Genomic DNA, 13431 nt, shown 5'->3' on the forward strand with positions numbered 1-13431 from the left:
GGGACAAAGGTGGCAAAGCAGTCCATGTGGGGATCAGCCACCAGCCCTAACATCCTGAATTGGGCCCTGAAAGTTTTGTGCCATCCTCACATATGCACGTGTGTTTTGCATCTTCCATTTGCCTGGACACACAATCACAACATGAAATGCCAAATCATAATCAAATGAGTGGGCAAGGGCAGACAGCATAAGAGATGAAGGAATTTATATGACCTTGTGATGAATTCCTCAGATAACAGCTTGAAGGACTTGTCACTAGGACTAGAAAGCTTCAAGTTGGTTGACCCAACAGCCCCCTACCCTGGGCAGGTCTGGATGAACATAATGGAGTTCAAATTTATAACCTTTCCATCTGCTTGTTAAAGTTTATTTTGAGACCTGTTTTACTTCTCTTTCTAGGTAATTTACTGCAATCTGGACTCTGCTTTGACCTAAATCCTGAGATTTAACTGGAAAACCTCCTAGCCACCCATTTTCTGGTTAATTCTTAGATTGATTCATTTAGGGCAGAAGTAGGAAGGGAAGTTGATTTCTTGATTTACCCATCAAAAGACAATCTTATTTCCAAGTTCTTGGAGTGAGCCTGATTCAATCCCTCAAGTACTGACAACACTGATCTGCCAAGATTCTCAAGAAATATCTACCTACACAGTCTATCTTTAGGCTATAAGAATGAAGCTTGTGAAATTTATCTTGCCTCTAATTTTAAACTTAAATTTTAAGATCTATTTTCCCCTGCAAATGCGAAGATTATTCTCAGTCATTTTGACTGCACTTTGGCTGTGTTTGAATTACTTGCATATAGCATATTTTAAAAATAAAAGTTCTTTTTTTTTTAAAATCCTGCATTTAGATTAAAATTGGAAGAAAAAAATTTATGATAAGAAATTTATCTTTTATTCAACCAGTATAGCCTGTCACTTTTTATAAATTTTATCCCACAAATGATTTGAAGCAACTTGGCAATTGAGTTTATCCTACTATATATTTGCTATCAAAACTAGCAAAAACCAGTTTACACTTAGCATCAGTTTTGTAAGTTTTATTAAAAATAGAAAAAATGGTCTCAAATAAATGTTACTTTGGGAGTTTCAGACACGGCTAATGGATTGTAAATAAGTCTCAGGGATTGTATTAAAATATCTGTGTAGAAAGACCAAAGAAGCTGCATTTTCCCTTCTATTAGGAAGAATTTTGACATTATTAATAGACACAGAAATCATTGAATTATACCAATTGAAAGTACATGCTCCTCTAGACTTTATAAGTATTTCCAAAATTCTGGTCTTTAATATGCATTTCTGGAACAAAAGTAAATCTGGATAATTTAAAACAGTTTATTATTTAGTTATGCCATTATTGTTTTATTGCTGCAGTGCTACTCATATCATTATCCTTGGTAGTCTTTCTTTTCTTTTGCTCTTTCTTCACCTCCTTTTTAAAGCAGCAAGATCAAGTACAAAAAGAATTTGCTGTAATTTACAATACAAATACAAGAACAATAAGAACCAACATCATTAACAAAATATAAACTCAAATGCCAGAATGGAAAGAGAGTGGAACTTTATGTTAAAATTTCTTAGGTATGGAAAGATATTGTGATGAATCCCCAAATTTAATGTTGCACTGTCTAAATTCTTTGGCCTTTGACTTAACACTTCCTTCCTTCCTTCCTTCCTTCCTTCCTCCCTCCCTCCCTCCCTCCCTCCCTCCCTTCTTCCCTTTCTTTTGAGACAAAGTCTTGCTCTGTTTACCAGGTTGGAGTGCAGTGGCGCAATCTCACCTCAATGCAACCTCCGCCTCCCAGGTTCAAGTGATTCTCCCGCCTCAGCCTCCTGCATAGCTGGGATTACAGGCGCCACCATCATGCCTAGCTAACTTTTGTTTTTTAAGCAGAGACAGGGTTTCGCCATGTTGGCCACGCTGGTCTGGAACTCCTGACTTCATGTGATCTGGCCTCATGGCCTCCCAAAGTGCTGAGATTACAGGCTTGAGCCACTGCAAGTGGCCATACCACCCTGAATGTGCCTGATCTCATCTGGTTTAGCTCTTTTTGAGAAAGGAAATTTGTCTGTTTAATAAGTGGAATGCAATGCACAATACCTGACAAGCAATCTCAGAGAAAATGTAGAGGCATTTCACATTTTACTGACTTTTTTGTCTCCTGTAACAAAGTTATTGAATAGGTTGTGCTCCAAAGAAACAAATTTTTCTCTGACTTCTGTGTTCAAAAATATTCCTAAAATGACCCTTTCCCAATCCTTGATGGCATTATAGATTCCATAGCTTTCTAAGAATTTTCTCCTGTTTAGACTTTAAAGATTCTAAATCAAACACTAATCTCATACCCAATTAATGGCTTCTTCTCTTCTCCTATCTTAGGCGTGGTATAGAGGCTAGAGAACAGCAGGGAAGAAAGCGGGGTAAATTATTTTACTCCCCTATCACATCCTCTCCCTTCTTGTTTTTTTTTTTTTTTTTTTTTTTTTCTGTGTGTGTGTGTGTTTGTGAGTTATCAACCAACACACTATACTATGAATAAAAAGCATTATATAGGATAAAGTATTTACAAATTGAACAACACAGGTGCATTGGCTCCTGGGTATCTTAATTTCATATCTAGCTAAAGGAAGCTGTCAAAAAAATTTCCTAGCTTTTGGTCACAATCTTTCTAATTCTTTTCAAAACATCTCCTTTTTATTTATTTTTTTTTGAGATAGAATTTCCCTCTTGTTTCCCAGGCTGGAGTGCAATGGCACTATCTTGGCTCACTGCAACCTCCACCTCCCAGGTTCAAGCGATTCTCCTGTCTCAGCCTCCCAAGTAGCTGGGATTACAGGCTCCTGCCACCATGCCTGGCTAATTTTTTTTTTTTTTTTTGTATTTTTAGTAGAGATGGGGTTTCACTATGTTGATCAGGCTGGTCCCAGACTCCTGCCTCAGGTGATCTACCCTCCTCGGTCTCCCAAAGTGCTGGGATTACAGGCGTGAGCCACTGTGCCTGGCCAGCATCTGCTTTTTAAATCATATGTTTTTCCAAATTAAATTTTTTGCTCCTTTAAAATTTATCTCTTGGTTCCCTCTCCTCTTCCATTGACTTCAGATTTGGCATTAACCAGCAGTGTTAATTTAAGTGAATCACTTGACCTTATTAGGTTTATTTTCCAACTAGTTTGGATTAAGTGACCTTGATTTGTCTTTTAGTCCAAAATAGGAAAATGTAAGTAAAATCTTTTTGTGAACTATTAGGTGCCATTAATATAAAGGTTAGTTATTATTTCTGTTTGTATTTTATGTTTTTCTGATTTCTGGATCCCTTCAACTGCTTCTAACACTCCCACATTATGCATATCCTGGATAAGTTTTCCATTGCACTTTACTCAAAAGAAGACAGTGAGAGTACTAAAAATATTTAACAGCTTCTGGAATAGTGTCTGTGTGTGTGATTGTGGGGAGAGGGGGTGTTCTTTTTTTCCTGTTCTCTATTTATACACATATGAGAAGAACAGTTTCTATTTATTTCAGCTATCTGAGGTTTTTGAACATGCAAGACCTCATCTGGCTGTGGATACAAGTGACAAATAGCAACAGAATCCTAATTTCACTGGCTCTTGTTCAATCTATTCCAGCAGGATCCCAAACCCTATAACCCACCTCCCCACCAGCCTCCTAAGCATTCCTGGGAGTCAACTCAATGCCAATATCTACCTTTTTTTTTTTTTTTTTTTTCCTTTTTTCTTCTCAGACCCATGGTTAGGACTCTGCTCCCCAGCCATTACTGCATCCACCAGGTTTTGTTCCACCTTCTACTGCAGTGAAACCATTGGCCCTAAGAAGATGCCAAGGCTGACAGGGTGCTTCTGTGGAGTGGGACAGCATGCTTCACTCCCTTCTCTGAACAACAGTAGGAATACTGCTGAGATATGCCAAATGGCACAGAGTCTTTGGTAAAAGTGGTCTTTCAGTTTTCACTTATGTTTCACACCCTCAGTTTCAAATATGAATTTGACTCAGAGACAAATCAGAGTGATAAACCCACAAGCAGATCAGAATTTCCATTCCTTTCCAGGACTAAGCCATTCTTTCAGTCAAGCCTGAGATACTTGCATCCTTTTCCCCATAGGATAATTTGCTTTCAGGAGGTGTTTCAATCTTTTAATGGCAGAGCTAGAAGTTCACCAGACATGACCAATATATACAAAGTGTAGAAAATATCATATTATTAACACTTGATACCAGAATGGTGTAAGAGATGCAACTGACTTTAAGAATACCTTAATAACTATCTGGGGTGGACAGAGGCTGAGACCCAAAGGCCTAGTGGTTGGACATTACCAAGACACATAGCTGCTGGTAGGTAAGGGTGAAGAGGACATAAATGAGGAGTGAGATGCCTTCGAGATAAGGCAACATGGGGTCCTGCAAGGGAAGAAGGTATGAGAGAGAGCTGTTAGGGAGGCAGAAAGAACATCTAAAGAATGAGTATGTCTTATAGGTGATTTTTCACTGATTACTGTGTGATTTCTATATTCTTATTCATTTTGGGAGGGCTTTGCACAGAATAAAAAAGTGTAGAAAATGTAAGCCAATGCCATTCAGATGTTATGAGCTAAGAGTGGTTCTTAGCTGACATCTGGGTTGTATATGGGAAAAAATCAACTATGTCTCAATATAGAGATGTTCCATCAAGTTAACTCCAACTTATAATGCAATAGAGAGGCAAGAATTGAGCCAATGGAAACCATTTATAGTTTTATAGTTGACACAATTAAATTGTCAATATTTGGGGCGGTATTAAGGATGAATCTGGATTGGGCAAATTGTCTGCTATTCTGGGGAAGAGTATAATGTTTTGGTTAATGGAAATGAAGAAAGAGTTAAATTTTGACTTGAGTTTTGAAGAGATAAAGACATGATATTTGGAAGAGAAGCAAATAAGAAAATTTGTATCATTAGATAAAAGTCCAGAAACAGCCAGGGGATAGAGAAAGAGAGAGAGATGGAGAGGGGGAGAGAGAGAGAGACAGATAGAGAGAGAGAGAGAGAGAGAGAGAAAGAGACCCCTTGACTAAAGAAAGTGAATTGAAGGCTTAGTATGGGAAGCATTCAGGGTACAAGCAATACGTTTTTGTGGGATGGTATTCATATTCATGTGTGAAATAACTGGCAGTCATGGGAAAGTTAAATTAATGTGTGGACACCATGATTTTGACTGTCTTGTGTAGAATATACCAGGTGTACGATTCCAGAGTTGGCAAGGACTAAGGAGAGATGGGGCAGTCTTGAGCAAGTTGGAACCAACCTGAGGATTGTGAAAGGGAAAGGAAACCAGTGGAAAAGGATGGAGAAAGGGTTGATTATTTAGAAATAGATGGCTGTGAAGATGGAAGAGAATGAGGCTTGCATTCATGGTGATTCACAATGAATTGATTGATAAGAGCAATACTCTTTACTGGTATTAATTATATCAATTGCCCGGGAGTCTTGTACCTTGTGCCTCAGGCAACCTCTAGGCCTAGCATTTTCCATTTAGAATCCTTTTCAATGTAGGGCTGCTCAGCATCAGTGAAGTGGAATGCATAAAGATGAAAGCATAGACAAAAGCTTCCCAGACCCATAACCAACATCTCTTATCAAATAGAGTACCTATCATGGTGATAAGTATGGTTAGAAAGTAAGAGGTAAACACGATAAACAAGATGGCAAGGGACCTAAGGGCAGTGAAGTGCGCTTTCATGCTTGTATTGCAGTGACCAGTGCCATGATGTTGTATCTGCTTGGTCAATGATGCCATGAGCAAGATGGTGGAGGCCAGGAACAGGATGAAAGGAATAACCAACGCGACTGTATGAGCCTGGTGCAGATACTGATGAAACTTTTGAAGTCTGTCAATTACAGTGCTGTTTCTGGGTGGATGCTCCATGGTGAGAAACTGAATTTGAATGTAATTCCCAATAGCTGAAGGGATGATTGTCACACAAGTAATCATCAGACAACCCAGTAAGGGAAGCCACCTCAAAATTCTCCACCTCAGCCAGAGAACGATGGGATGGGTGAAAGAAGAGACCTTGATGCAGTAGAAGACGGTAAGCAAGCTGTTTAACCAGAATGTAAGGACATTAAAAAATGTCCAGGTGATTGTTAAGTTGCGAAGTACATGATTAAAATTAAAATAGAAGCAAAAATCGTTCAGCATTGATGTCCACTGTAGACAGAAACGAGAGATGCCCAGGCTGATGAGAATCATGTCCACAGGCATCAGCCTTCTGACTTGCAGCCATTCTCTGCCCAGCACTGCAACAATTAAGCTGCTCTGCACAATAATTGTCAAGGACTCAAGCACGTAGATGATCATGAAGAAGACACTGAGTTGGATGGGTATCATTCTTCTACGCCAAAGTGTCTTCCTGGACAAAGACTGAATCTCTGTACCAATTTCCAGGTAGAGAATGGGTTCCCGATTCCACCACTGTCTGGTGCAAGAAAACCCCTCCCTCTGGAAGCAAATTTTCCCAAGCTCATTTTTAATTTTGTCATTTTCCTATCCATAGAATTTGTTTATGCTTTGCTTGCTGGTTGCTATCACATCTGAATGTAGGGAAATATTGTTTAAATGTGGATTCCTGCTCCTGAGATGATTTGATTATTCCAAAAAGGCATACGTATTTCCTAACCATGTTTATTTCCTTTTTTTCTGAGGTGCACTTAGCTTACTTCCTTATCATTGTTAAATGATATCTTTACTTTTTTAACCTAAAATTTGAGCCACAGGAAAGATGAATCCTTCCCTGTTCGTTCATGTCCTGCATGATGTTTTTGCTCTGTTGAGTGCAGTACCAAAGCGAACCTCAGAAGCCCTATCTTCCCAGTTCTCATGGCAGCTAGTGGTGGATGCTACAACCAAAGTGTGAGGGTAAATAAAAATTCAGAGGGAATTTCCTCTGAAATTCCACAAAATTGCTGAACTCCAGACCTTCAAGTATTTCCATCCAATGCAGGCCACTCGCATAACTGCCCATTGAATTCCCCCACTCAGAGAAATCAAACTGCAGATAAAACACCGCACATAGCCCCTCTTAGCTATTGTTCTTCTGCCAGTTCCAATGCTTTGAGCATATACCTTATGTATTTTCAGGAATTGTTCTTGTCCCATTAACATCAGTGGTTTTTTGTGGGTTTTTTTTTTTTGTTTTTTTTTTTCTCTCTTACATGGCTAGGTTCTTTTTGTCACTGCTCTCATTGCTCAGGAAGAATTGAAAGAGGACCCTCTTACCACTAGTAAAGCATATTACTTCCAAATGTGCAGGAATCATTTCATAGCTCTACAAGAAGGCTATAAAAGGAATATATTTTCCTTCAGTTCAGGACAACTCTTCCAAATAGACACCAAATATGTAATAAGTGACTTCAGAAATGAGAGGTTATTCTAATAATTGCTAGTTGGTGACAGAGACAAAGTGAAAGTCATTGACCTTATGTATAATAAATTTGGAGTCTGTATGGACTTTTAGTTATTCAAGGAAGATAACACAGAAGCAAGCAAACATGAAGCTTAGAATTCTTGAACACAAAACAAGACACTACTGAACTCATGATGCAAAGGTAAGCAATAGCTTTAAAAATTACACCAGAAAACAGAATTAAGTGTAAGAAGCATCTGCTTTGCATTCTCAATAAAATGCAAGAAACAGGAAATAAAAAACTGAGATGACAAAACAATATTATTAAAAGGTGAATTGGTTGAGATGTATCCAGACATAAGAAGAGAGAAAGATGAGATATTAAATGTTGGTATGTGAAACATGCAATAATAGCATTAACCTCTGCCTTATGTCCTGAATACACTGAGCATGTTGCCAGCTGTATACACTGCCCCATTCTGAGTAAACTTGGAAGGACTGTGATGCTCTCAATCACTGTCTGAGGGGTTCTGAAAGTGTGGCAACCATACTACACCCCTCATGACTGGATTCCAGCCACAACAGTATGAACAGGAATGAGTTTCTGTCCAAAGCAGCCCCTCATAGACTGGCCTGCAGTGTGAGAGATGGCCTGGCACTACTCTATTCCACTGTAGTGTTTTCTATGTGATAGTGGCTGATTAAATAACCCAGATACTCTTTTTGGGAAAGTTTGAAGGTGAGACATACAGAGTGTCCTTAGACTGGTGATTGATCTTCCCTGGGGTTCAGAGTTGAGAGTCTGGCTTTTTTACCATGTGCGCATGTGAACCTTCTGGGGCCACCTCTGGGGTCTCCTCATTGCAGTGATCCCAATTCTGATTTGCCTTCTTCCACTCTCCTTTAGCTCATACCCTTTCCCTTATCAGACAGGGGATTGTTGCTCATTAACTAGTCCTGGTTGGTCAGGTGCTGGCAAAGTGACTGAAGCTCAGCTGCCTTCTGCAGTGTACACTTGATCTATGGCAAACTCAGGCATTCTTTTCAGTAAAAATGATCAATGGCAGGCTGGCCCATGCTGTTTCCCCTCTCTACTCTGTCATTTCTACAGTTCTCTTTCGCCCTTCTCAGACAGACATGAGGGAAGGCCCACCAGTTTTTTTCTTAATGTCCCACTGGGAAAAGGAATGCCAGTTTATGTTTATAGGCATCTACAATCTTCACTGTTAGAGATTTTGTCTTTTTCTTATCCCTGAGCATACTCCTAGTTTCCTCTAATACTTTATTTACTTCTGCCTGATGGAGGGAGACTGTTGTATCTTATTTGCAAATTTGGTAGGAATAACTTGCTCGATTCTAGATTTTACTATTGTTAAGCAAACATTTTAGATATATACACACACACATATATATACACATATGTACACATATTTATATATAAAAGATTAATATCTAGAAACACCCTTAATTTATTATATATGTGTATATATGTGTGTATATATACACATATATATTAATGATAAATGATAACGATAAATATGATCACCAAGATCCAATAAAAACATAGATGATAATATGCAGTATATATGTGTATATGTATATATACACACATATATAATAAATTAAGGGTGTTTCTAGATATTAATCTTTCTTGATGTGTGTGTTTGTGTGTTTCATTAAAAAACTTTAAAAACAGGAAAATAAAAGAGCAGGCAATTCACCAAAGAGTAGACAATAATACCAATAAGTTCATAAAAAGATGCTTAACCTCACTAGTAATAAGAAAAATACAAATAATACTGAGTAGATACTTTTCATTTTTCTCATTGCAAAAACAAAATAAAATTTGAATATCAACTCTAAAAGAAGATATGAAAAAATCAGAGTCTTTATGAACCACTAGAAGGAATATGAATTAAGATAGTTACATTGGAAAACAGTTTGGTCATATTTAATAGAAAATGTACAGACTTTGCAGGCATTCTACTTCTAGGTATATATTGTATATTACAGAGAAATCCTTACACATATATAACAAAAGAAGAAATTTTCTAGTCTATTTATTTCAGAATTGTGGTAATACCAAAAGACCGAAAACTATGTACCTGACCATCAGTTAAATAATAGATAAAATGTAGTGTAATCATATGATGCCTTAAACACATGTAGATGTTTGCCTCCCCACAAGCTAATTTGCTATATTTTTCCCTTATAGGCAGAACCTATCTCTTTCTGGAGAGGTTTTAAATGCCAGACTCTTCGTTTAATGTCTTCTTTGCCTGTTAAGTTTGGGCACACGAATCGATTCTGGGCACTGGGAATAGAGGAGAAGCCTGCTGAGACCTCCTCTCTGATAAGAACAGAGAGATTCATGAAGAGAGGTTGTTCCCTCTTCATCCTGTGTTAGGTGTTATTCTGTATTGTGCATGACGCTAGGAGCTGTTGTAGACATTTTGTGGCCCTGAAGGGAAAACAGGGGAAACTGCAAAGAAACTAACACAGGGCCTGATTTTGTGTAATGCTTATTAGTACTGGGCCGAAGTACCTCTGATATGCTGTTATGTGAGCAGAATATACTCTGATAGATTAAACCACTTACAACTAGCATGTGGGACTGAGCAGGTGGGATCACACTGAGAGGAAGAAAGAGAAAGTGCTTTATTTGATAATATTTTCCCCTCAGACAGGAGTATAATTAATTGAATAAACTTATTTCCGTGTACCTCAGTTCCACAAGTAAAACATAAGGAATGATAAAAATGAGCACCAAGATCCAATAAAAACATAGATTATAATATGCAGATAAGGCAGTAAGTGTGTTCCTATGTTCATACATAAATCATGTGTTCCATAAAAATATAAATTGAAAATAGTATAAAGAGAAATTTATTCACCAGCATTCTAACTTATGTGGGGGAAAGCAGATCAATGTGTCTGGTTATTCCCAGGAAGTGAAGCAGCCAGAGCAAGGAACAGGACCACACTTTACCCTCCTGCACTAGGTGGACGGAGGACATCACAGAGGGAGCACCAGCTACTGAGTAGAGAGGCCAGAGAAAGTTTTGCCAGCAAGAAATAGAAATGTGCCTTACGTCATGTGATTCTTCTGCTCAACTCAAGAGACTTACAGGAAAGAGCCTAACACAAATATGAGTACTTTTGGGTTGCATAGGGAAGGGACTCTGAATCTGGTTCTGAGGAGAGAAGTGATTGAGAAATGCCTGTGGACTCAGGAGTACAGTCTTGAAAAGCTGAGAAAGTGAGGTGCGGGTCTTGTTGGAAAAGCTCAGACTGCCCCAAGTCTAGAATTGGAATTTCAGTCAAACTTTACCTGGATCTCAAAGGCTCACATGATGATTGAGCTATATTTTTGGTTTCTTTACAAGGGTAACCAACAATATCCGGGATTAAATTATCCTAGGATGGATGACCCAAAGTGCAGCATTAAGCATTTCTGATTTCTGACAAACTCATGCAAAGGAGTGGAAGCCAAGCTGAACCATGCCAGAATGTTTCTTAGAATTCTATTCCAGAGTCATACAACATGAACAGACATGCTGAGACAACGTTACAGGATGAGAGAGGCATTGGTTTGGATTTTTAGGGTATTTCAGACAAAGCTAGAAGAATTTAAGATTTTTTTCATGTCCCATTTTATTTTTAATTGATTAAAAATAATTGGATATATCTGTAAGGTACAATGGGATGTTTTAATACATATTTACTTTGTGGGATGATCAAATAAAACTAATTAAAATATCCATCACTTCAAATGCTTATTTTGTATATTTCAAATACTTACTTGTATATTTCAAATACTTATTTCAATAATACTTTGAAATAAGTATTATTTCAAATACTTATTATTTATCTCGGGAAAGAGCTACTTATTACTTCAAATACTTATTGTTTTAATAAGTAATTATAAAATTGCTTATTATTTATAATAAGTAATGATTATTGCTTATTATTTCTTTCTGAATCCCCCCAGATTCAGAAAGTCCAGAGACTTGGTAGAGAAATTAGTGATAAACTGGAGTGATAAATACTTTCATATCCATAAGCAATAAGGTCAGTGGACCCACTAATTCAACTTTCCTTCCTTTCAGGAGCTAAGAACCCGGGAGGAGGGGGTGAAATGAGTGGCCTATTTTCCTGAAAATGCTGCTTCCTCATGGGTAGGCATGAGATTCCTGAGGGAGGAGTACTGATTCAGAAGTGGAGAATGTCTTAGAAAAAGCCTAGGTTGGAAATTCCACTCATTTCTTCAACAATCTTTAAATTCCTAGTGTTATACAGTATTTAGCCCCCAGACTCTATATTAACATGGTAACCCAAGGGCATCCCTGAATGATTGCACTAGGGAAAATAAGGCCCAATACAGAGAACTATGACTTCACAGGAGAAGATGAGATACTATCCCCATATTTAAGTCCATATAGTCTTTTTAGGTATATGAGGGCAGAAAAACCTCTTGAGATCAGCGAAAAACAAAACAAAACAAGATGTATGTGCATGTGCACACACATATTCTTACATTTAACTGTTAGCTATATAAATTTACCTTTATTACTTATATATAAATTATATAATTATAATATATAATTAGAAATTATGTATTACTTATATAGAAATTAAAATATTTACTTAGGTCAATCAATGATAAGAGACCAATGGCTTTTAGTGGGAACACTGACAATCGGGTTTAATTTTTGGTTTGAAGGTAAAATGCTACATAAAATGGGTGTTCATAGGTCCCTTGATTCAGCAACTAGGACATGGTAGCACGGAGTAGGTACTTAGAGATTATCTGTTGAATGAGTGATGAGTACAAGGAGAATAGACTAGACAACTCTATTTTCTACTATATTACAAGTGCAAGGGCCTATAAAATCATATAACAAATTTCCTAACATAGTAGAGAAATACACACTGTTATTATCTGTTATTACATTCCTAACTCATTCAAATAACTGGAATTGGCAAAGATGCCAAAACATAAGTGTGCCCAAATTGGCTACTTTTTAGAGAGAAACTTATGTCTTGGGCCTTTTCACCTGAAAACAATACATTAAAACTAAATAAGGCAAATGGTGATTATAAGTTCTTCTACATCATATATAATCATGAACATTATGATAAGAGTCGTTCTCATGATCTACTGTGAAATGTATATTGGTAAGCAGTGTCTTGACCAATGAGATTGGTAAAGTGGATGTGACAAGTCAACACAACCTGAATGCATTCTTTCTGGTCTTGCCCCCATTACATGTTAGTTTCCTTATATTGTTATATAGACAAAATAATGGTTCCTCTAAATGTTTATATCCTAATCCCCCAAATCTGTGAATACATTAGCATATATGACAAGTGGGACTTTGCAGATGTAAACTGTAAAATAATACATTTATATTGTTTTCAGCCATTAAGTTGGTGGTAATTTGTTGTAGTGGCAATAGGAAAGTAATACACACAGCAACTATAAGAGCCAGGTAACCAAACACTGGTGTTACTTTACTTGTAATGTAAAGGCACCTATACTTAGTAACTAGGAAAATAATGAGTTTATACACAAGGGAAAAGACAACAGACAGAAGAGATTGAGACTACTGAGATAAATTGGGTTATACAAAAAGATAGGTCATTTAGGAACTATTTATTGTATACTTGAGTTTCACCGGAAAGGCCTATAAGTGTCAGAGTTGCACTTTGAAGTCAACTGGGAAGTTTCAAAAGCAATAGCTAAGGCATGGGTCCAATCTCTATATTCTGATTTGTCTGGGGGTATAAGTAGGTATCAGGATTTAAAAAATCACCTCACCTGATTCTTTTTTTAAATTTTTCTTTTTTTAACTTTTATTCTAAGTTCAAGGGTACAATTGCAGGTTTGTTACATAGGTAAACTTCTGTCATGGGGTTTGTTGTACAGATTATTCATCACCCAGGTATTAAACCTAGTACCCATTAGTTATTTTTCCTTATCCTTTTTCTACTCTCACCCTCTACTCTCTGAAAGACCTCAGTGTGTGTT

General features: G+C 37.4%; 1 protein-coding gene across 1 annotated transcript; it reads right to left on the reverse strand.

Annotated features, from left to right (window-relative positions):
• Positions 1-5466: 5466 nt before the first annotated feature.
• Positions 5467-6443, reverse strand: TAS2R16 (taste 2 receptor member 16). Its single transcript, XM_025380976.1, has one exon. It carries the CDS (start codon positions 6383-6385, stop codon positions 5516-5518), a length of 870 nt encoding a protein of 289 aa, XP_025236761.1. The 5' UTR covers positions 6386-6443; the 3' UTR covers positions 5467-5515.
• Positions 6444-13431: the final 6988 nt, after the last annotated feature.

Source organism: Theropithecus gelada, chromosome 3 (genome assembly GCF_003255815.1).
Source record: "Theropithecus gelada isolate Dixy chromosome 3, Tgel_1.0, whole genome shotgun sequence".
In the NCBI taxonomy this organism is placed as follows: domain Eukaryota; kingdom Metazoa; phylum Chordata; class Mammalia; order Primates; family Cercopithecidae; genus Theropithecus; species Theropithecus gelada.

What these genes read in the sequence shown, in the direction of transcription:
- TAS2R16 (XM_025380976.1), bottom strand. Translation starts at nt 6,385, where the DNA reads ATGATACCCATCCAACTCAGTGTCTTCTTCATGATCATCTACGTGCTT.